Source organism: Candoia aspera, chromosome 1 (assembly GCF_035149785.1).
Source record: "Candoia aspera isolate rCanAsp1 chromosome 1, rCanAsp1.hap2, whole genome shotgun sequence".
Taxonomy (NCBI): domain Eukaryota; kingdom Metazoa; phylum Chordata; class Lepidosauria; order Squamata; family Boidae; genus Candoia; species Candoia aspera.
Genome location: NC_086153.1, coordinates 23,865,959 through 23,891,805, shown reverse-complemented (window position 1 = coordinate 23,891,805; position 25,847 = coordinate 23,865,959). Strand labels below are relative to the sequence as shown.

General features: G+C 38.9%; 1 protein-coding gene across 1 annotated transcript in view; it reads right to left on the bottom strand.

Annotated features, from left to right (window-relative positions):
• ELP3 (elongator acetyltransferase complex subunit 3) overlaps positions 1–24,920 on the bottom strand; it is a 107,713-nt gene extending 82,793 nt beyond the window's left edge. The window contains exons 1-7 of the mRNA XM_063300645.1: positions 24,814–24,920; positions 22,799–22,898; positions 17,854–17,992; positions 16,222–16,292; positions 11,397–11,460; positions 9,199–9,267; positions 7,536–7,690 (exon numbers count right to left, since the gene is read on the bottom strand). Coding sequence (XP_063156715.1) covers positions 7,536–7,690; positions 9,199–9,267; positions 11,397–11,460; positions 16,222–16,292; positions 17,854–17,992; positions 22,799–22,898; positions 24,814–24,832 — 617 coding nt within the window. The 5' untranslated portion in view covers positions 24,833–24,920. The remainder of the gene's footprint in view (positions 1–7,535; positions 7,691–9,198; positions 9,268–11,396; positions 11,461–16,221; positions 16,293–17,853; positions 17,993–22,798; positions 22,899–24,813) is intronic.
• Between the last annotated feature and the right edge of the window lie 927 nt (positions 24,921–25,847).

The following is a 25,847-nucleotide window of genomic DNA, read 5'->3' as shown; positions in this document are numbered from 1 at the left end:
CAAGCAAGCCAAACATTAAATGGCTTGAAATTTTTATTTTTGGATAGAAGAGAATCAGGAAAGAGACACAAAATCTGGGTCATACTGAACAATGTTATGTTAGATACTTTATACAGGTAGATCTTGCTTAACGACTGCCCTGTTTAGTGACCATTCAAAGTTATGATGGCGCTGAAAAAGTAATTTTAGGACCAGTCTTTGCATTTACAATCATAGCAGCTTCCCTGTGGTCACGTGATCAACATTTGGGCACTTTGCAACCTGCAGGCGCTTACAACCAGCCTTGGACAAGCGGAGTCAATGGAGAAGCCAGCAGTAGAATCACAAGTTGTGGTCATGTGATGTCTCACTTTACGACCCATGGTGACTCACTTAATTACCAAATGGGAAGTGACGTCATAAGTCTGTCACGGTCATGATGTTTCGCTTAGCAACTGTATCACTTAAGTGATGGAGTTGCCAGTCCCAAATGTGGTTGCCAAGCAAGGTCACCAAGCAAGGCCTACAGTACCTGTAGAGGATAGAAATCCCAAGTCACCTACTCTGTAGCAAAATTCTGCTACTCAGTGACAAGGATGAGCTATGGGATGGTCACCATCATGGGACAGAATGAGTATCTGCAGAGATAACCTTGCTTTTGGGGGAGATGGGCGGTGGCTAAATTTGAATAATAAATAAAATAAAATAAATATGCCAGAATCTAATCTACAAGTGAGAAACTTCTCCCACAAGCTACCTTAAACTGTAATCAAGTGCATATATGATTTGAACACAAACTACATACTTTCATGCTTTTTTTTTTTTACGAGACCATGGCTGGATTTAACAGGTAAGCATTCTGGGAGAGTTAAAAATGTTCTCAAAATTTTAAATGGATCTACTGACAAAGAAACACTGCTTGCCTCTGGCAATGAAAACTGAATTTAATTCATCAATAAGCTTGTTAAAGAATATATTCATGCACACAAAAAGAGGAGACTTGAGCCTACACCTGCAAGTGATTTCTGATCTTCCTCCAACTTCTTTCAATTTACCCCCATGTTAAAAAAGTAGAATTAGACATGAGTTCAAGCAGTGATCATCTCAGACTCATTGATTTTGAGAGGGCTGTTAGCTACATTGGTTGAAGAATGATGGGACCTGCAATCCAGTGCTTTTGGGAAGGGTCATGAGCTGGAAAAAACTGTTGTAGGCAGAAGCTTGGAGAAAGAGCCTTGAAACTTCATCCCCCCATGATATTGGATACCTTGACAATTCAATGTTCCTTAGAATAGGAAGCCTTCATGTGTCTAATTTTCAAAAGCATAGAGAGAGTCTAGAAACCAGGGTGACCGATCACATATGGAGTGTTGGAGTTGTCAGCCCTTTGGGGTAGTCCAGGCCAGGCCAGGCCTGGAAACAGACAGCACAACGATTACTATACAGTATGGTTACTTTATTGTTGGAATAGAAACTTGAAAGCCTGCCAATGTTTCCCTCTGCTTCCTCTTATTCCAAACAGATTCAAGGCAGGATTATTTTCAGTTACTTTCTCATATCTTCTTCTTTCCCAGGACATTATCTCTTATTTTGCTTTAACTGTTCCCGCATCCCTTCTTCAAGGTTATGTACATATTCCTCTGTACAGTAATAATATAATGTGGACTATCCTAAAAACATCATTTTGGGAGCTGAATGACAATATAGAGACAATATAACAACTGTAATACTGAAGCACTTCTCCAATTTTAATCCAGGGGGAAAAATCCTGCCTGTTAACAATCCTTTATAAAATACTGAAATGTAGCATACTCCATTGTCTAAAAAATTGCATGGCAGATACTAGTTTGTTATAATATCTCATCATCTGATTTCTATTTATTAACCATAAAAAAAAATGAAAGTGGGAGCAACTAGCAGAATGAAAACTATTTTAAAGAGCCACTGGCAGTGTGGCTGCCTCTAGGATAAATGAATGCAAGTCTTCAAAATGCAGCCAAACTGCAAGTCACAGATAGTGTGGATTTTATTTTCCAAATAAAAATAACTGACTGCATCATGTACATGAAGTTGCATAATGCAGAACTAAATCTCTGGCAGATAAAACAAAAAGCCAGTGCTCTTCCCATTGGCAGGATAAGCATAAAACCAAAAAAAAAAAATTGTTTTCTGCCAGCTTGTTTCCACTCCAATTTGTTTAGAATTCTTTAAGCCTGTTCAAAAGACACATAATTGAAGGTCTTATCTTTCTCTCTTCTCTGCCAAAAGTTACTAACAACTTTATGGCCAAGTTAAACTTTCTTGGACTTAACTCAAGTTTTTAAATCGTGAGTCAGAACTGGATTAGTTTTGGCCAGCATTTCCTCCATCCCGTAAATGAGTCAGAAGGAGAGGTAAGATAAAGAGAACCCGGTTTATTTCCATCTAAAAAGTTACCTTCATCTATGTGCTCCTGTTCAAATCACTTTCTTTTCTCCTCCTACCCGCTTCCCCCAGAATTCTACATTTCAACACCTAGAAGTGAAACCATTTCTCTAAAGAACAAAGTCAAGTCGACAGCAGAATAATGATTGCCACGCAGGCAGCTGTCCTCCCACAGAAGTGACACCCCCTGCCTTATCCATGTAATCATTAAATCCCCGGCTGGGCCTTGTTTGATAGGGATCTGGAAAGCCTACTGAAATCCCTTTAGTGGCCTCGTGTTCTCAGGAGATAAAATTAAAAAATTTCTCATCAGCCTTGCCAGGCAGTCTTTAGAATGAGAAAACCCCTTGTCACTGGGCCAGTGGCTGGTTCTGTTCTCCCAAATATCGAGGCTCCTTGATGCAATGCTTTCTGGAAAACATGTTTCTGTTGGAATTTTCCATGTAGTGGCCAGCAATACGTGGTCATGCAGGAACCCCATGGACCAAAACCATTTTTTATGTAGGCACAGAACTTAATTCTATAAGGAGCTGGGTTATCAGGAGAATTTCCAGCTCCATTCAGTGTAGTACACAGTAGATTGGCCATTCATTGGACACAATGTACATTTGAGGCTTGGGTACTAGGAGTAAATAGGATTTCCAAAAGGCAGAGATTGCTTTAATGCTCTCTGGAATAGTCTTCTCCTCAGTGCTGCTCTCCAGCTGTGTTGACTCACAACCCCGTCATCCCTAGCTAGTTTGGCCAGTTGCCACTCTTACGTGAAGGTGAAAGAAGTGTTAGTCAATGCATCTGAAAATCCAGAGATGGGGAAAGGCTGCTCTTCTCCTTTGGTGCCATTCTAAAAGCCATACTGTGTCCTTATACTGCCCCCTGAGATTTCCAATCTGCCAAATACTGAAGAATATTTGTTTAAATTACTGAAGCATCTGTGAATGTTTAAACTGATTATCATGAAAACTGACACAGAGAGAGAGAGAGAGAGAGAGGAGGTAACATTGTCTGATATATTATTATTAACAGGCATGCATACCTATATACTGATCAAGCAATTTCCTTTCAGGGTAAGCACAGAATATTGTTAACAAATAAGAAAAACACATATTCACGACAGCCTTTGCCTTTAACAAGGAATGGCCACTCTTCTAAACTCTAGTCCTAAGCTTTTATACTTCCTTAAGTATTTCAGAAAAGCATTTCTAGTAACAGGGGTGACATACTTATGTTTCATCAATTAGTTCAAATAAGAAGGTAATGATGAAATAGAAATTTGCTGTCCTTATGTAACAAAAAAGCAGAGCATTGCACTTCATCCCTATATACACTCTGTGGATGCTTTGGGGGAAAACGGTCAGGCATACTAGCTGGGTAGACCCTGACTGTCCCTAGAAAAACTCACTGGTTATCCTACCCCTGCATCTAACCTGGGCTTGAAGTATCTTCAGGAAATATAAGAATCCTCACTGCTGTTAGGGTATTGGTCCCAAGTCACATCTTTCAAACCTACTGGAAGCATCTTGAATCACTTTCAGTCAGGTAGCCTTATAAACTAAATTAATGATTAAAGACATTTAAAGATGTTTCCTCAACTCTGTCCTACATAATTGCTCTTTCAATTCGATCTCAAAATCAATATTCTTCTGGAAAACTCAACACAGCATATATATGGGGAGGTCGCCCCAAATTTAACCTTTGCAACAATTCAGTGTGATAGGTTGGACTGAGAGAGTATGACTAGCCCAAAGTCACCACTGACCTCAGTAACTGAGTGGGGACTTGAACTTGATCCATCTCCAGTGCCTTAACCACTATACAACACTGGCAGTCAATACTGTATACGTGACATTAAAAGTAGAACAGTATATTTATGGAGTCACTTGTTGAGAAAAGCTGTGGGGCTTCCTTTCTTGATAGTTCCCAACTTGACAATCTCTTTGTACTGCTAGAATATTTTGATTAATGAAGGGATCAGATATTGCAGGAGGAGAGCCATGTTAGTCTATGGTAGCCCAGTATCAGAAGGAGGCTAGTAGTCCCTTTTCAGATTAACAAATTGTATTAAGAGGTATAAGCCTTTGTAAGCTTTAGCTCTCTTCATCAGATGGAATATGACAAAAGGGTGATAATACACAAGCAATTTTTCACCCAATTGATCAGCAGGACCCCTCGGCCTTATTTCAATTTAAATCTGACATCAATCTAGCCACTCCACTGCATCTGATGAAGTGAGCTATAGCTCATAAATCTTATGCCTTAATAAAATGAGAAAGCCTTAGTCTGAAAAGGTGCTACCAGATCCTTCTTACTGAAGGGCTCAGAGACAACACAAGACTTAATCTGTAATTAGGTACATCTGCATTCTATAATATAGTTTAGCATGATGCATGCACATGCCAATATTATATTCTATCTATCTATCTATCTATCTATCTATCTATCTATCTATCTATCTATCTATCTATCTATCTATCTATCTATCTATCTATCCAATTTGTCCCCGCCCATCTCCTCCCATCGGGGGACTCTTTCTTAATATCTTGCATTGAAAGAGGACATGTCAATCATGATTAATATATTATTCATCTATTATCACCACTACCTGCTCTCTGCCTTTCCTCCATTGGGGTTTCAGCTGTAAGCTGACAACTATGTTTCTGACTGCTGTTTTTCTTATATATACGTATGCACACACCTCTACAGAAGAGTATGAATTTTAAAATATAAGAAAAACAACAGCAACGCAGCAGTAAAATAGCATAAAAACAATCATTTGATTATTGAAATGCAGGAATATAGGAAACAGACTATTCCAGCTAGTTTGGCTATGCCAACCTGGACTGTGCAGGGATCATGGGACATGTGGTCCAACAAATCTAGAGGCACTAGATTGGAGAACCTTAGTCTATGCTAACTGGCAGTAAGCTTTCACTGACTTGCATCTTTCATAGCCATACATGGACATGGGAGCATACTGCACGCAAAAAGCCCACCACATATTGATGGCTCTTCTCTGTAGAGCTGCTGTCACCCTTTTGAGTCTGGATACACACACAAGCAAATTGTCTAACTTGAGTGTTTCAAGCAACTGTCTTCAAGAAAGATTCATAAACACCAGACCCCTGTTGGCAGCATGCCAGCTCAACAATCTGAGAAACTGCTAAAGATATGGATTCTTCCCCATGCAATACTTTTTCTACTTGACTTTTGACAGTCAAGTCACACCAGAAGAGCAACTCTGGGGAATCAAATGGAAAAATTTTCCTAACAAACTATTTTAAGTATCTGCTGCCCTCCAGAGGAAAAAGCTGTTAAATTCTAGAATAAGCATTGTATCTACTTCACACAGCTTTACAGTCCTGTTTCACAAAAGATTATCTATGAAAGTTATTAAAGTGCGGCCACCATCATATCTCCAATTTTAAAGTTATTTTTCTGTTGTGCAAAGATCTACTTTCTTTTGTCGGTTCTGAGCCCATTGCTCATTACCTTTAGTGGAAAACCCACAGCAAGAAAAAAAACGTATCTCTATCTGCCTTCTCTATGAAATGGCCAATTTTAGACACTTCTACTGTGCCTTCCAAATCACTATTTTACTAAATAAAACACTACAAATGTTTCATTGCCTTTTTAAGAATTGCTGCACACTTGATTTGTTTTAGGTGTCTGATTTTTCAGCTCTACTAGATACAGATACAGACATATTTAGTGGTATCATGGAGAAAATCATTTTTTGAGCTGAATGCACCATGGATGAATACAAAGGCTTTACAATACTGGGGATTTTTCTTTTCAGTTTTCTTCCTAAAGATCTTTAACTTGGGATTCATTATTCCTGAACACTGGGCCAAAGTTCCAGGGCTGGGCTATCCATAACCACAATATCTTATCCTGGTCTGCATCAGTCTATATCTGGAATTAGGAATATTTTTTGCTAAAAATGTCTTTCACTTTATATTTACTTATAATGAACCATATTTGTTATTTATTGTCCATTCCCCCAGTTTAGACTTTCTTAGGATTCTTCAGAATTTCTTTCTGTTTTATACCTTAATTAGATACCATTAGCAAACTGGACCACATCTCTACTCATCAACTCCAAATCACTTATCAACTACTCTTAAAAACACAACCCTCCCTATTTAAAAAATTTCCTCAGTTATGGAAATGAGTAAATTTTATCTGCTTAGTCTAGACTTTGCTACCTGTACTTCAGTCTATTACTGTTCCATGAAGTTACCAACAGACATATTCCAGGAAGGCCACATTTATTCAGAAGCACTTGGTGAAGGATTTAACCAAAAGCTCTTAGAAGGGTTTATTGGATTATTCCCATCCACATCCCACTCAATGAACTCTAGAAAGCTGGTTTGCCTTACCTCTGCAAAACCTATATTGATCCTTCTTCTATAGATGTTATTACAGTTAATAAAATTAATACTGCTTTCTACCAATTTACCCGAGACAGAAGTCAATCAAGATGGCCTTTAATTAATTTAATTTCCCTGGGTCTTATTTTAAAATGAGCAATACATTGGCCACTTTTTAATTGTTGAGGCCAGTGCTGGTAGCAAGCTCAATATTTTTGTTAGATTATCATCAAGGGTGCATATCTAAGGTCTCTTGGGTAGATACTATTCTGACCTAATTATTTGGCAATTTTTATCTGCCGATAATACATAAAACTTCATCTCTTTTCCCCCAACTTTTACCTTGATTCTCATTCTCCATCCTTGAATAAACAATGGTACAGACAAGGGAAAATGAATTAGTCAGCAGGAACAGATACATTCAATAAGCTTCCATGCAAGCTCTTGATCCTTCTTTAGTAGTCTTTGGTCAGTTAACAGAAGAACAGCTTCCGTAGTTATTCATTGTTTTTTATTTATTTATTTATCAAATTTTATCACTGCCCATCCCCCACCCAAAGGAGGGACTCTGGGTGGTTATCACTGTTGGTCTTAAGGTAATATACAGTATTTCTTAAATATTTTAAACAGCACTAGAACATTTTTAAGACACCAGAGGAATTTTCATTGTTGGACATCTATATGATGCAACTATCAGGTACAACAAACAGATTAACATACAAAACTAATCAATATACCAAAATATCTGCTGCATAAGGTACCTACCTGACTGCCTCTGCCACACTGTTAGAAGTATGACCTGATAAAGCATCATGCAAATTACGGATAAAGTAATCTCTGTATTCTTCCGGAAGAGCCATGAATGTTCCACCCATCACAATGAATTCCACTTTGTCTATGCTGTGGCCCAGCTGCTTCAGCTGTAAAAATAAGACCAGCCTTCTTCTGAACCATACCAAAATCTTCTACATATTTTTAAGTGTGATCACCAGAATACTATAAAATATTTCAAGTGAGGTTACTTCACAGCTTTATATAAAACAAGCATTACAGTATTAGCAGTTTTATTGTAACATCAAGCAACATATTGGGTTTACATTGAGCTATCCACTTAACTCCCAAGCCTTCTTTCTTAACAGCCCCTCAAGTTTGGAGTTCTCTTCCCTGGAGTTCTGCTAATGCCCATGTCTATATGCCTCTCCTTAATCTCTAATCATTAATGGCCTAGGGTATACCAGGAGTGTGGAGGGATAGGGTAGAATATTTAGAGTACTCTTGCCTTCCCCACCCCAAGGATTTCATAAAGATATGAAATATATACTACCTCAACCTGTAAAGAGTTGTTGGCAGGTAATATAAACAATCTTTGGCTAAATAACTAAATGGTCTGGCTCAGTATAGGGCAACTTTTTCAATTCCTTATGAAACAAGGTGGTGGATCACGCTTAACATCTGGCACAAGAGCTCTGCTGTTGGGTTTGCAGGTCACCATTCAAAAAGTTCATGTTGACCTATGAAGTCCAAGCAGCATAGGTCATTTTAGTAGGATCGCTTTCCCTCTCAAAGAAGTTAAAATCTTCTCAATGAAAAAGGTGCAGAGTTTGGTGGCAGTTTTTAATCTAGCCCTGATCTTTGGACAAACAATTTGCTGCAGTGGCTGAGAGTAAGTATATTTGTTCTTTCTGCTATATAAACTGAATCTACTATTTCTTTTAGATATTTTTTAATCCCGCCTTTATTATCTTTAGAAATAAGGCGGGGAACATACCTAATTTTCCTTCCTCCTCCTATTTCTTGGACAGTCAGGACCTTGTAGTAAATTCATGTTGTTATAACTTCCAGTTTTGACTAATGAAATCTGTTTTATACAGGGTTGCCACACAAACATAACTTAGAAGATACAGGGTCATTATATTAATCCAGTCCTGTTCCAAATGGACTGATTACCACTATGCCACCAGGTTCCAATCAAGGCACTAATGCTCATCTATCCCTGATAACCTGGAGCACTTCTCCTCATAATGGTTATCAAATTTTATGGTTCTGCGCCAATATTTAATTTCTTAGGTCCTGCTCCATGTCTCAGCAATTTCCAATTTAAGAAGTGTTACAGCAAAGAAGCAGGAATCTTGGTATTAGTTCCAAGATTGCCAAATAACTGTTCTTCCTGAGGTTCATATTTTCCCACTTTCCAAAGGAGCTTAAAATGCATCTTTTCCTTTTGGTTCAGTTTTCATTTTTTACTGATGCTTTTCCTGTGTGAAAGAACTTTTTACCAATTGGTTAATTTTCATGAATGCTATCTTGGCTTTAATAAATACATTTCTTTAAGAGCATTATCAAAGATTAAGCTTCAGAATTTAGCTACAGGAACTCAATTGCTTTTACCCCATCATCATCCCATTCTCCCACCATAACAAATCCTTACCTGTTCAAGTCGGTGTCTGGTCTGGAGAAAAGGATCATACCTGGCACGAATGGCTCTCATGGACGTTGGCTACAAGAAAGCAAGAAATCAAAACAACATTCCTTAGGAAACTAGAAATAAGCAAGGTTGTTTTGAAGTGTCTATAATCCAAACTCCTCTCACTTGAGGTACAAATGATCAGGGTCAAATTATCCTACTTCAGCACATTATGTGGAGACCTAGCTCTCTGGAGAAGACTCTAATGCTGGGAAATGTGGAAGGAAAAAGAAGAGGACAACCGGCAGCAAGGTAGATGGACTCAGTCATAGTGGCAATTGGTACACCATGAAGACTTGAAGGCCTAGGTTAGAGACAGATTGTCCTGGAAGAAATCTATGTGATCGCTAAGAGTCAACACTGACTTGATAACACATAATCAATCAAATCCAAACTCCTAACACTGTATTGCCATATTTTATTCTACCTAGATCAGGAGTGTGTAGCTTTTATTGGACTGAGGATCACTCAGCCTTGCTTAAAATAGTGCTCAGTTCAAAAGTGAACAGGCTCAGTATATAAACTAAAATGTATGTAATGTAAATGTAAATTAATTAATTAAATGCTGTTAACAAGATGACTCTTCCATTTAATAATTAATTCTATCACATTAAATTTGACACTTAAGTAGTAATGTCCAGAAGAGTTCTAGAAACCTTACCCTTGGCTTTGGAGAGCAGCATGTGTTGTACATACCTGATTTAAACTTAGGAACTCTAGGAGCTGAATTAATTTTAATATGATACATGCAAGTTATTGCTATAAATTTCACAAATACTATCCAAATGAGATCTTATAAATAAGTCTCCATCTAATGGCCTATCTGATTATAAAAGAATTTTGTATGATCCCTATTTTCAAAGCAATCAAAAGTATTTGATGTGGATCTGCTAGATGAATAGATCCAAGCAGTTATGGGGCAAGACACCTGGATCAACATAATGTCATGAGTACGGATGTTGAGCAGGAGGAGGCCCCTATCCAGGGGGGAAAACGCATTCGTAGTTTAGAGACTTTGAGCTGTCATTCAAAGAAACCCAGAACAGACCTGCCTTGAGTTTTGGGGTTTATCTGTCTCGGTTTTTCCACACTCCTTCAGTTTGGTAGGATTTTTCTGTCTACTATAGCAGTTAAATAAAACACTAGAGACTTTCTCCTCATCTTGGCGCAGTCTTTGCTTAAGCCAGGACACATAACATGATTTCTTAAACAGTTGCTTCTAGGCTTCCTGTCAGCTCATCTTTCAGACCTGCTTGAGTCTATCAATCTAATGAGAGCCAATTTTCTTTTCAAAACAGACACCACTCTCAGTGGCTATGCTACCTGAAGATAATGGGAGTTGTAATGGAACACCTCTGGAGACACAATTTGGTTGTCTGAATATATGAATATACAGATTACTTCGCATATTTAGTTCTTCATCTATTAGAGTTTTCTTGAACTTAGGTCCTCCACATGTATTGTCCATTCTGGATGAGAATTGATGGTGAAAGGTCCCCTGTGCAAGCACTGAGTCATGTCTGACCCTTTGGGGGATGCCGCTTTTGCGACAGTTTTTGGCAGATTATAGCGGGGTGGTTTGCCATTGCCTTCCCCAGTCATCACCTTCCCCAGCAAGCTGGGTACTCATTTTACCGACCTCGGAAGGATGGAAGGCTGAGTTGACCTGAGCCGGCTACCCGAGAATCCAGCTTCCTCTGGGATCGAACTCGGGTCATAGGGAGAGTTTCAGTTGCAATACTGCCGCCTACCACTCTGCACCACATGAGGCATGGATGAGAGTTAGGGGAGCTGAAATCCAGCAGTACTCCAGTAGAAGACTAGGTTGGGGAAGTTGTTACATGAATCTAAAGGTGTCAGTACAACAATGTGGAAAGTATGCTTACCTGCACCGCCCAACCATCTTTTCATTTTTAATTGTGTTTGGGTACTTCATGAATTATCTCAGGAATGACCAACTCACATTACTTGCACTTGGGACTAATAATTACCAGACAGAAGTACAATTATTCCATACTGACAGAAAGAAAAAAAATCCAAAACCATCAGTATTCTATGGATCTAAAATGAACTTGTCCTCCCCATTATTTCTGATATTGTGCTTTGCAGTAAATTTATTATTTTCCCCTGAAATAGGACCAATAGGCCCTTGAAAGCAGTACCTCATATCCAGTGTAAGATTGTGTTGAATATTCAAAGTCAGAATCAGGCCCTCCAGGACAGTATCTGCATTTTCAAGAGAAAAATGAAATCATAACTAGAGGTTAAGTAAAAGCAAGGGTTGGCAACCCATAGTCTGTGTACATTTTAATGAATAACAGATGATTGAAGGCAAAAGAAAGAGCTGTTGCCCTGAGCTTTCAAGGTGACTGCTTTGGGAAGCAGGCGAATGGGCCGAATAGATCAAGCCCCTGGGAAAGCAGTGGGGGCAAAGGAATTTGATTTAGGCTACCAAGCAACTCTAAGACAGAAGAAAGAATTGAACCAAAGACCTGCCAGTTCAAACAGTGAACACAGTTGTTTGGGTCCTCAGATGTACTAGAAAAACCAACCCCAAACTTGTTTCATTAAGGGCTAAGCTGGCAATGAGGGTTGCTAGATGAGCCCCTGGCTGCATTATGCTACAGCATAATGTGGTTTCTTTGGTACTGGCTCAAGGTGTTATGTGCAATAGTAATTGTGGTTATAAGCCATGGTTAGTGGCTTAATGTATTTATTAGAGAAACCATTGCTTAATATAATGTGCAAACCAAATCTATGTGTAAATCGTCCCCAACTCCACAAATCAAGGGTCTATAGGCTGAAGTCCCAGGCCCATACAGATCATGGCTGTAGTCCCTCCAAAATTGTTTTTAAATTCACATATAAATAATGTTACATTTAGGCTACATCCTCTTTTTAGAGTATTCTTGTTATGCTATCAAATGCCAAGTACAGCCCTTTGCCTGAAAAAACTTGTGCACACATTTTGAATTTGCTAATAAACCAGGAAGATGGTTAGCATATAAATTAAAGAAAGAAAGAGAAAAGAAAATGATATTAAAGATTCAAGAAGGAGATGTGGAACTTTTGGATAATGAAAAGATTAAACAAGCATTTCACAGTTTTTTCTCTAATTTGTATAAAAAACAAGAAGTTTCCTTGGAAAAGATGAGTATTTGAATAGACAAAATTTACCTAAACTTACACAGTCACAAAAATCAATATTGAATGATTCCATAACTACTTTTGAAATAGCTGAAGCTATAAAAAAAAAAACTAGGGAAAGCACGAGGACCTGATGGTTTATCTGCATTATATTATAGAGGTTTTGAAGATCAGATTTTGTTACCTTTTAAAGGATTGACAAATTCTATTTTGTTAGGGTCTTCAGTGCCAGACTCATGGAAAGAAGCTGATATTGCTCTAACACCAAAGGAAGGACAAGATCCTTGTTTAGTTAAAAACTATAGACCAAGATCATTGTTGAATAACAATGCCCAGAGTCCCTCTTTTGGGGGAGATGGGCGGTAACAAAAATTTGAATAATAAATACATAAATAAATAAATAGTGACTAAAATGTTTGCATAAATAAATAAATAATGACTAAAAATATTTGCATCAGTATTGGCAGAAAGAATGAAAAATTTTTTACAAGAATTTATCCATCGTGATCAATGTGGATTTTTACCAAAAAGACAGTTAAAAGACAACGTGAGAGTGGTTTTGGATATTATAGAATACTTACAATATCACAACAAATGTCAAGCGGCTCTTATCTTTTTAGATGCAGAAAAAGCCTTTGACAATTTGAAATGGAGCTTTATGTTTAAAGTTTTGGAAATTATAGACTTTGGAGAACATCTTATTCAAGGAATTAAAGTAATTTATATGCCTCAAAAGGCAAACATTATTGTGAATGAAGCGTTAACTGAACCATGTCATATACAAAAAGGAACAAGACAAGGATGCCCTTTATCACCTCTGCTTTTTATTTTGGTGTTGGAAGTTTTTAACAGAGACATTAGAAGAGATGAACAAATAGAGGGCTTAAAGATCAAACAAGAGGAGTTTAAATTAAGGGCTTTTGCTGATGATTTAGTTTTGATATTACAGGACCCCTTGGATACTGCAGAACATCTGATGAAGGAATTGAAAGAATTTGGGTCACTGGCAGGTCTTAAAGTAAATAAACAAAAGACCAAAATATTAACTAAAATATGACCTCGTCCAATCAAGAATCACTGATGGTTTTAAGATTGAAAAAAACGGTGAGATATGTGGGGGTGATCCTCTCAACTAAGAATGGCATGTTATATCAGAATAATTATGTAAAAATTTGGAATGATGTGAAAAAAGATTTGATAAGATGGGGGAAATTACAATTGTCTCTCATGGGAAGAATATCTGTGATTAAGATGAATGTTTTGCCTAGGATGTTGTTTCTCTTTCAGACTTTACCAACTTTGTCAACAGATTTACCATTTAAAGAATGGCAGAAAGATATTTCAAAATTTATTTGGCAAGGCAAGAAACCAAGAATTAAATATAAATTGTTACAAGATGCCAAAGAACGAGGAGGTTGGGTCTACCTAACCTGAAATTGTATTTTGATGCCTGTTGTTTGCTCTGGATGAAGGAATGGATTACTTTGGAGAATAAGAAATTACCACAGCTTGAAGGACATGAGTTAAGATTCGGGTGGCACTCCTATTTATGGTATGATAAAGTTAAAGTTAACAAGGACTTCAAAAATCATTTTGTTAGGAGTGCCATACTTAGAATCTGGAACAAATATAAGGTAATATGAACCTCGTGTGGCGCAGAGGGGTAGGCGGCAGTATTGTGACCAAAATTCTCCCCAATACCCGAGTTTGATCCCAGCGGAAGCTGGATTCTCAGGTAGCTGGCTCAGGTTGACTCAGCCTTCCATCCTTCCGAGGTCAGTAAAATGAGTACCCAGCTTGCTGGGGAAGGTGACAACTGGGGAAGGCAATGACAAACCACCCCACTATAGTCTGCCAAGAAAACGTTGTGAAAGCGGCATCCCCCCAAAGGGTCAGACATGACTCGGTGCTTGCACAGGGGACCTTTCACCTTTCAAGATTGTCTCCAAATGTACCATTATGGTTGCCACCTCAAAAAGCATTTGTTAGAAGAGAAAACGTGGGAGGAATAAGCTGGTTAAAATATAAAGATTTGTTAAATTTTAAGGAGGGTGAACCAAAAATTAAAATAAGGGAAATGTTAGAGTCAGAAGGTTTTACATGTCATTGGTTCACCTATGTACAACTGGTAGAACATTTTAAAGTAGATAAAAAGAACTTTGTTCAATTTGTTAATGAAGTAACTCAGTTTGAAATGGATCTTTGTATACATGATGATTGGGTTATTACTAAGATGTATAAGGTGTTGTTACAGATGAATATGGAAGGTGAACCCACTGTCATGAGTAAGGATGGCGAGCAGGGGGCTCCCATCCAGACTGTAAAGCGCATGCGTAGCACTGAGGAATTAGGTAGCCATTCCAAGAGACACAGATTGGGCCCGCCTTAACCTTTGGGGTTTATATGTCTGGGTTTTTCCCACGCTTCTTCAGTTTGTTAGGATTTTCCTGTTATGTAGCAGCAATAAAACACTAGAGACCTGTTCCTTGTCTCAGCGTGGTTCCTGGCTGTTAGGACATCAATCCTAACAAACTCAAGAAGCGTGGGAAAAACCCAGACATATAAACCTGAAAGGTTAAGGCGGGCCCGATCTGTGTCTCTTGGAATGGCTACCTAATTCCTCAGTGCTACGCATGCGCTTTACAGTCTGGATGGGAGCCCCCTGCTCGCCATCCTTACTCATGACACCCATCAAGGACTGTATGATTAAATGGGCTAAGAATTTTGGATATAATATCATGCTGGACCAATGGGAAAATATGTGGACTAAAGGTTTGAAATTTACGCTTAATTATAACCTGAAAGAAAATTTTTATAAGATGATGTACCGTTGGTATTTAACTCCTGATAAGTTGTCAAAAAGATATAATGGTGTTACTTAGGTTTGTTGGAAATGTTTACAGGGTGAAGGAACCTTTTTTTAATCATCTTTTGTGGACTTGTGAGAAGGCTAAAAAGTTCTGGGACCAAATATGTATTACTATTCAAAAGATTCTTAAAGTAAATATACAAAGAAACCCCAGAACTGTTTCTTCTGGGGTTGATGGAAAAGGAGTTAGAGAAACAACATGGAGTTTTGCTGTTATGCATGATTACAGCTCCAAGGCTTCTATATGTACAACAATGGAAAGATCCACAAATACCTATGGTTGAAGACTGGATTGTTAAATTAATGGACTTGGCACAAATGGCTAAATTAACAGCACTAATAAGAGAACACTCTGTTTCTGGATTTATATCTACTTGGCAACCACTTTTAGAATACTTGCTTGTAATAGAAAAAAATGAAGTTTTGACTTTGAGTTTTAGTGATTAAATAGTTTGTTTTAATAGAAATAATGTTATGATAGTTTAATTAATGGTAAGAGACTAGATTTGTAAATTTATCTATATCTGTATTGGAGAAAGTTGGGAGTCACTTTCCATTTCTGTTTTCTCTCTATTGACACTTCTTTAGTTTTTTCTTTTTTCTTTAGTTCTATCTTTTTTGTATCTTAATTATACTTTGAAAAAAAAATAAAGAACATGAAGTTGTGCACCTGTGTCTTAAAGAACAGGTACCATAATTATAGAAAAGTGATGATATGCATGCATGCCTCATTTCAGATAAGTCTGTAAGGAACAGCAAAGCCTATCTATTATTTTAAAACATTTATAATTATTAGGAATTTAAATACCTGTCAATGAAGCTGAACACTTTAATATATTCCTTCATATTTATTTCCCATTCCAGTTCAAAAGACTCTAAACAAGAAGGATAAAAGTAAAAAAAAAAACACCAAGAAAATATGTTTTGGCTGCATATTTAAGATATTCTGACATACTATCGGGCATACTCACACACATATGTTTCCTGTGAAATTAATGTGTGGACATCTGTGTGGTTTGCACATTACTGCCACAACAGCAATCTGAAAGAAAGGAGTATTGCAGAGAAGTTATTAAGTATCTGGGCATATTGTACACAGCAGATACATCAATCCACAACTTTTGAAGGAAGGGTTAAAACTTCTATTCTGTTCAGAACTTCTGGAACCTACTCCATATTCACTTTAACTTTTCCTGAAAATCACCAAAAGAAACTAACCATTTACTTAAGACTACAATTCTACAACCAGTTTTTGAAAGTAAGTCACCTTAGCCTCAATAGAATTTATTTTTGAGCAGACATGTGTAGCGTTCTACTATGCCTACCTCCCTGTAGATTAATTTTATTATTTACTGCCTGAGTAATAGATGACAAATTACAGCATTTAGCAAGCCTTAACTGATCTCGTAAAGCTAACGAAGCTTGGTTAGTATTTGAATGAGACACCACTCCCAGGATAATAACAATGGGAAATCCTTTGCATACTGTTCCCAAGAAAACTATATAGAGCAAGAGTGAAGTTCAACTTAAGGAAGTCTTTCTCTTGTTTGTCCTTTATAGGCAGATACCCGTACCCCTCTGAAACGGTCTCTCCAAAGATGGGCTGCAAACTAGATTGCTGCTGCAACAAAACATTAATCACTCATGTGTTCAAATAGTAATTAACTGTCATGCTCTTAATCTTCTAATATCCAAGCTGAGACATACATTCAGCAAGACAGCGAAAGGGTTCTGTCAATACCGATTTTGCAAAAGTAGTGAGAAGTTCAGTCTATCTGAGTTCGAAACACACACACCACATTCTCCCACGGAATAGTTGCTTCAAGTACAAAACAGGCTGCAATGATTTTTTTTTTAACTGTAAACGTGAACACAAAGGGGAAAACAAGCTTGCAAGTAATTTCACACTTGAAGTGGGGCATTTCGTAGTAGGTGTTTTGAATTCAAAACAATCTGAATTCAAAAAACATCCATACCTCTATGTACGTCTGTGATACTTTGACAATTACATCTATTGGACAAGCCAGAACAGTAACTATTAAACTAATTGGAAAAGAATAACAATTTACCTAGGAAAAATATAAAGCTAGGGAAACAAAATATTCCTACAGAAGAATGTAAGAAGTTGCCTTACTACAGGGTTAGACCACTAGTCCATCTAGTATTTCTCCCGGGATGGCAATATCAGTATCTTCTGGTAGGGTTTTTTTTTTTTGGTCACAGAGCAACAAATGTTTTTTGAACATTGCAGCAACAAAATTACTTCCTCTCTCCACTTTAAAGTTGTTTGGGGCAACACAAAAATCAGTTCAGTTTTCATTCTCAGCAAATTCATGTGCTCAGCAGCTGTTCAAAGCTATCCTATTCTTTAGTTCTAAGTGTATATGTTATTTCTATGTTTGTGCATATCCTGCACCCAGTTCCAACTGGTGGATATCAGATTTTAAGAAAGCACAAACAAATTCTGCAATGTTCAGATCTCTTTTCCTTTGGTCTATTCAGGTTGGCAATACTTTTCAAGATCTCAGGCACAGTACTGATCCTTTTCAAGTGGAAATTCATGTGACTGACTGGGACCTTGTGCATGAAAAAAACAGACTTACCCCACTAGCAGTTCGGATGGGTTTTGCTTTCAACTTAGGAACCAGCACTTTGCGGTACTGAGGGGGAACAGCAGCAATGATGTCAACCAGGCGTGGCTGTGCTGAAAGGCCATACTTGGCAGATGTCTTTGTTTTTATCCTGAAATTGAAAGCCATGCAACTTAGAGGCTATACAACAAGGATAGGCAACCTGGTGCTCTCCAGATGATTTGGATTTCAAAGCAAGAGATTGTTAATGCTGTGGTCAGTAATAACCAGAAAGCTTCAGGTTGCCTCTTTTGCTATGTATGTCTTTCTTCAAATACAATTATACTGGAGTATGCTAGAACAGATTAAAAAAAGTTGGTGCTGGTAGGAGGGAAGATCTCCAGCCCTATGTCCTTGCTTTCGGGTGGTATCTTAGGGTTTTATTCTCTCCCCGATCCTATTCAACATCTACGTGAAACCACTGGGTGAGGCTATCCGTTGGCAGGGGGTTAGATATCAGTTACAGTACTTATCTAAACGCTGGTCTGACCAAGTGATCTGTTAAGCTTCTATCTCAGCATCTTGAGGCTGTGGAAGTCTGGATGGAGAGGAACAGACTTAAGCTCAACCCTAGCAAGGCTGAGTAGCTATGGATTTTGGGACTGCCTGGATCTGAAAATCTATCTTTGGTTCTGGATGTGGTGGCACTGCTCCATACATAGGTCTGTCTGTGAAGTTAATTCAGAAGCTACAGCTGGTCCAGAATGTAGTGGGACTAGTACTTACATGCACACCTCAGTATGCCCCTGAACAACCAGTACTCCACAAGTCGCATTGGTTGCCAGTGGGTTTTTGAGTGCAATTGAAGCTGTTGGCGGTCACCTAAAAAGCCGCTCATGGCATAGGGGTCTGGCTATTTGTAGAACTGCCTATCGCCAATTACCTTTTGCCATTCACTAAGATCTGACAGGGTACTGGCATGCTTTGGTCCCATCACTCAAGCAGCGGTATCTTGTGGGACCTAGGAAATGTGCTTTCTCTGTCACTGCGCCTGCCCTATGGAACAGCATTCCCCTTAAGATCCAAATGGCCCTGACCCTGTTGGCCTTTCATGAGGCCTCAAAGACCTGGCTTTTCCTCTAGGCACTGGGTCAGGAGGTTATGTAACCCATTTTAATTATATACACATATAAACTGTCTTCTGTGCAATATGTTTTAAGTCTTTTGTTTCTTACTTGCCATTTTTAATTTTAATTTTAGCCCCCCTGAGTTGCAGGGCAAGTGGTCAGTCATATATATTGAAAAAATAGAGAAAGTTTGGAACTAAAGTTTGTGTGTTTTGTTTATGACGCAGTTGCAACTTCAAGTGGCTACCTGTATAGAATTCAACCACTGTTTCAGGTTAAATATTATTGCTGTGGAGAGTAGAGTATTCTTTAATATGCAGAGCTATTTATATTTTCTAATGTTAGGTATGCAATATTATGTGCTGAACATGGAATCTTCCAAGTACCTGAAAGAAGAACCTTTTTTGTTTCTTTCAAGTAGGTTTCTAGGAGATGGCTTACAATATCTGGAGCCAGTTATAACAAGTTCTTCAAAATGATACATTTGCAAATTATATGTGGGCTGCATTACAATATTACCCATATTTTTATTGCATTCTGCAACTATGGCCTTGGAGTTTCAGGTGGGATATACATGTCTCAGAGAAATCTTGCAATATTTTCAAGTGGAGTTGACTAAGCTAGGCAAGGGGTCTCTAACCTTTTGGAGAGGGTGGGCACATTTCAAATGTTGAGAAAATGTTGGCTGCTGGGGTAGAGGTTTACCTTTTCATGAAATGGTGGGGGAGCATATTCAGTTACAAAGCACCTATTCATCAGAATACTACCTCCTATTGCCTCAAAACTCCCCTCCTGCAATGGACTTCTGAGGAAGAAATGGCAAATTGAAGCAGAGCTGATGACTATGACAGAATGAACAGCTGGCAAGTAGCCTGGTGATCCAGACAGTGGTCTCCAGCAGGTTTAGAGCTCTGGGAGATGAGGGAATAGCCATCTTGCTCAAACCATGGTCAGCACCTTTAAGGACACTGGGTTTGCATGCTTCCTTTTCTTATTGCTTTCAGAAATTGCTTGTTAACTGCTTTTCAGCTATTAGGAACCTTTGGATCAACAAATTTTATAACACTGGATGAGTTTCCTTCAATCTTTAGTGAAAGAAGTTTAAAATACAAGCTTAAAGACTTAGAAATTTTGGGGGGGAATAAATAGCAAAAGGTTTGTGTGTGTGTGTGTGTCAGAAGCACCTACCAAGGCGCTTCTGTATTGAAAGGATTTGCCGGTGATGTCACCGTTGCCCGGGGGATGCCTGAGGGGGCTCCTTTCACGTCCCTGTTATTTTCCCACCGAAGTGGTACCTATTCATCTACTTGCATTTGCATGCTTTCGAACTGCTAGGTTAGCAGGAACTGGGACAAGTTGACAGGAGCTCACTCCGTCACATGGCTTGTGCTCTTGGGTTTCAAACTGCCAAGCTGCCAACCTTAATGGTCCTCTGACTCAGCGCCTTAACCACTGAGCCACTGAGGCCCCCAGCAAAAGGGTGCTGAGAACTTTGATTTTGGAAAGTTACAAGCAGACTAAGGGTCCAGACGGATTTGAAATAAGATTTTGGAATTAATTATAAGAATCCTTCCCATGGGAAAATGCTTTTGTTTTGATTAAAAAAAAACATGATAGGATGAGACTTAGAAGGTTGGATACTAGAGGGAACCTGAAGGAACTAAACACTAAAATTAAACCAGGCAAACATTTAAATTTGACTTACTAATACAGAATGAAGCAAAATATTTTAACATTGGACATGCTGAGGGATATTTTTGAACAACGGACCCAGAATGTCTGCCTCTATGGATAGACTGTGCTTAAAAGATGTTATGGAAGAGGAACAAATTTTATCTGACAAGACTGAGACTGATCTGAAAGTGGATTTAAAAATAACAGGCTACAAGAATAATATGGAAAAAGATGCTACACTGGCCATACAAAAGAAACCAGATGATGTCTTAATAATTAAAAGGGATATACAAATAACAAACCAAGAGAGTGACCTGGATAATTTTCCTATAACAGATTTACAAAAGAGGCTTGTTAAAGCTTTGAAGAATTTTGTGAGAAGGGACAAAGTAAAAATGAAAAGAAATCAAGGTCTAGGACATTATTTGAAGGGACTAAAGATCAAGATTGTTAAAAGTAAAAGGAAGGAATATAAAGTTGGTGTATTTGATCAAGGTTAAAATAGATGTGTTGTTATCTCTGGTAACCCTTAATGGACTTTTGCTGACCAGGACTGAACAATGAGGCTTTAAGAATTTGTGTATAGGTAAGAGATGGGATATAGGAAGAAGAGATCATTTGCTGTATTTTAAGAGAAGGTGATAAGTTACTAAAATTGTTTATATTTGTTGTGATGAAGGGGGAAGTCATTGCTTCATACATTTCTTTTTTTTTTCTTTACTATTTTCTTACTTTTTCTTTCTTTTCTATTTTTCTTTCTACTTTTTCTTTTCTACATCTTTTATTTTTTCTTTTTATTCTTTTTTTAATTTGTATTAGTTTTTATCTTTGTAATTGTAATTTTTAATATAATTACTATTAAAAAAACCTTCCTTCCTGCAAAAATCCACCCCTGGGCACGTTTACAAATAAAGCACTGGATTGTAGCTACTCAGCACTTTTGTTTCCTAAAAGTCCCTCTGTGGCCTTTGCAAAATCTAAAGGCTAACCTTGGTCCTTTTTCTTCAAAATAAGCATACTTTCAAACAAAGAACTGGGCTGCAGCTGCCCACCCACAGGCATTCTTAATAATTACTATGATATTAGAGGCTGGGGTTTTGCTTTGAAACCTGCCAGCTTCCCATTTACTTTTATGAAAAGAAGTTTTTAAAAGGTCAGGTTGAGTCAGGAAACTTTGTAGGCATCAAGGAAGACATCTATGAGCACTTTGACACCTCCAGGCATCATGCTGAGCACCCCCATAGTTAGGAAATCTCTCTCTCCAGTAGGAGTAATTAGCTGCTTTGCTAGAGGAGAATCCAAGGGATGGCAGCAACCTTTCTGTCTTCTGAGTTCATGGATATAGAATTACTCTGCTGCATGATGCTACCCAAGTTATGACTATCTGCAGACTGGTTCACCACTGACCTATTCTGCAAATTTATTTGCTGAATCAATAGCAGAAACCACCAGGTGCAGTCACTCCTTGTGAGATGGGCGGCCATAAAAATTTGAAAAATAAATAATGTTTTGGTCTTTGTAACACATTCCTAATACACTAGTTTCTTTTATCTGATTAATAAGTTTTAGTGAGCCCACCCTATTTATTTATTTAACAAATTTTGTCACCGTCTGTCTCCCTCAAAAGAGGAACTTATTAAGAGTCAGAATCCTCAAAATAAGCTAAGTTTTTCTTTTTTGCACTGTCTGAAACCTTTGCCTATAAATGACTGTCTGCATGTCCATTTTACAATGAAGGTTAATCAATCGAGGCCCTTAAACTAAAAGAATATGCCACCTTCTCAACAGCAGAGATGCGACATATATCGTTCTGCATACACTTATGGTGTTCGATCTACCATACAAAACTTCTACCAAACTTGTGGATTAAAGTGTTTTATAAATGATGTGGGCAAGTGCTGTTTGACACCAGAACTAAAACATTTATCCAGTATTTATTAAGACACTACCTAATAAAGCACCAGACCAGGGCCTATCCAACCTAGTTTTGCCTACTATAACAAGCTCTCCAAAACCTCAGGTACAAACCTTTTATAGGGCTGCTAACCTGGTCCATGTCCAGGACTGAACCTTGAGCCCTTCTACATGTAAATTATGGCCTTCCCCATAAGAGGTGGGGAAGATAAAACCACACAGTAAAATGTTGAAAAGCGAAGAAAAAATAGCAGGCAACTCACTTGTTTAAGTTCACATCTTTGCCCTGGTCATGGGCGTCAATGAGCTGTTTGATGACATCAGCTATAGTCATCATCATCAGTTCTGCCCGGCTGAGATCCCCTACAACAGAAGTAAAAGGTTGTGAGAGAGTATGTGCAAAAGTTATTTCTCCCATACAAATGTAAACAGACTTGTGTTGTCTCAGGCAGTATAGCCTTTCCCTTCTCTCAAAGCACAAAGCCTATTCACTTGAGTCACAGAACACAAAGTGCCTTCAGTACTCAGCAATGTGGCATCTGCACTGCTCTGCTGTAGATGATGTGTGAGAGCTGAGGGAATGCTGCCTACAAATGAGGAAGACACTGTAGTGCATACTGCAGAGGACGAAGTGAAAATAATCAGGTCTCCCCTAGTTAGCTTTCCTCAAGGATGTCTGAAGACTCCAAGAAGGAAGGTAATAGCAGAAGAGTTCCTGGAGGAACGTTTTTCCCTAAAGCAATAATTTGTTCTTTTCCATGTGACAACTATTCACACAGAATAATCATAGACTGGAGGGCATGACAAGTAGGCAGATACCCAGCTTATTTGGAAATCATACCCAAAAAGCGCTTAGTAATGTTTTATCAAACTGAACTGAGATATGAGTGGGGTGCCACGAGGTTAATCTTGGATCTTATGCTCTTCAACACTTTCAATAATGCCTTGGATGAGAAGATGCAGGAAATGCATATCAAATTTGGGGGGGTGGGGGTGGAATAATACCTAGAGGACAGAAAGGAAATTCCAAAATGGCCTTGATATGTTAGAGAAGTAGACCAAAAGTTACAGAATTAAGTTTAACAGAGGCAAGTTCAAAGTTATTCACTTAGGTGAAAAAAATCAAATGCACAGATATAGCAAGGGGGATACTTAGCAATGATGCTTGTGGAAAGGGCTATGGAATAGATTACAAACTAAACCAACAATATGATTGAGCTGCAAAAAAACACAAATGCAATTTTAGGCTGCATCAACATAACAGAAGCATAATTTCCAAACCATAAAAAGTAATTGTTCTACTTCGCTTTGGTCAGATTCCACCATCAATACTGTGTCCAGTTTGGGGTACCACATAGTATGGATTAAGACAAAGTGGAACAGATAAGAGAAAAGCAGCAAGGATGATCAGAAAATCAGAAACGAGGTACGAAGAGACCCAGTTTGGTGTAGTGGTCATGGCACCAGGCTAGAAACTAGGAGACTGTGAGTTCTAGTCCTGCCTTAGGCACAAAGCCATCTGGGTGACCTTGGGCCAGTCACTCTCTCTGAATCCTAGGAAGGAGGCAATGGCAAACCACTTCTGAAATCTTGCCAAGAAAACTGCAGGGACTTGTCCAGGCAGTCATCAGGAGTCAATACTGACTCAAAGAGGTACAGACGAACACACACACAAATAACGAAGAGAAACTGAAGGAACCAGGAAGCCGAGAAGAGCAAGATAGGTTATGCTAATCGTTAAACACCTGAAAGGGGTTCCACAGGTTCTCTACTGCCCCAGAGAGCAGGATATGGGATAACAGATTTAAATTAGAGGGAGGCAGGTTGTGATTGAATGTTAAAAGAAAACCTCCTAATGGTAAGCGCACTTCGACAGTGGATACCAATTACCCAGAGAAGAAGTGGGTTCCCCTTCAGTGGATCTGTTCAGGTGGAAGACAGACAGATAGCCCTCTCTCTGAGATGCCTTAATGTGTATTCGTACACTGAGCAGAGGGTCCCAACCCTTCGAATCTCTGAACAATCAACCAGCATTTTGGGCCACGTTGTTACTGTTTTTTGCGCTAATGATGCCGATCACATTTAAAGCCATCTCAGCCGCAACTTCCCGTCGATGTACACGAGTATCTCTCCTATCGTGAGGCGTTACATCTGTGTTCGGACTACATTTCCCAGAATACCCAAACAGCGTGGTCCCACGCCCAATCCAATGCATCTGGAGGGCATCTACTTTAGAAGGCTCCACACCAATATCCCTTCTGCCCCGTCCGCCTTCTACCTTTCTTCTTCTGCCCCATGGCAAAGACGCCCCTCGCGACAACGAAGCGATTTCTCAACCCCTCCCCCCCGTTTCTTCTCTCCGGCCGTCAAGCAGGAGCTTCTGTTAGCCGCTCTAGGGCAGACTCCTCTTCTTTACGATAGTGCCGCAAAACAAAAGGAAAGACGGAAACCGAGCGGGCGCAGAAGGCAGGTTTTTGTGGGCGAGATATTGCCAGGGTGGAGCGCGCGTACGAGGAAAGGGGATTGGTAGATCGAGAGAGGTCCCGCCTCTTCGAATGGATGGTGTTCCGCTGCGGCCGGAGTCAAGGCGCGCCTCCCTCGTAATGTTAATGCTCTATGGATTTTGCGAACGACTACGAATCGCAAAATGCGGACGCCAGATGGCGGGAAGAAATCCCCCTTTTTGGGGAGATGGGCTGTGATAGAAGTTTGAAAAAAAGAAGGCAGGGAGGGAGGGAGACCCAGAAAACTGTAACTTGCTGCCATCTAGGAATCTTCAGGGTTTTTGCAGTCCGGATCTAGTAGATCTTCTGTTGGGCGTTCATCCTTAGAGGAAATAGGTATTCCTAAAATTTTAAAGACGATTGGCAAGTTTGCATAAACTGTTTGCTTTTTTTAATATATCCATATATAGTAATCCAGTCCTATTAAACTGTTTTCGCGTAAGCATGTATAGAACTGCCGTTTTAGGTGATCCTAAATCAGCCCCCTTGCCCTTAAAGAGATTAACTTGTACGATCACAGGAGGCTCCTTTCCTTCCAGTAAGGCCATTGATTCATTACATTTTAGTAGACAGTTTACTGTCACAATAAGTTTGCCTATTTAGCCATTCCTTACTAAAAATCTACAGTGGTTGGGATTGTTGTCATAGTAATGTATGGCCAACAAGCATTTAGTAAGTCCTGCTGCACTGCCTCATGATGGTGGTAGTGGTGGTCCTCATCCTGGTAGGGCTGAGTAAAGAATGCTGGGAATGTATGCCAAGAGTATATGTAATCCCAGTAGGTTCACTTGAGGCATGGAGGGCATCC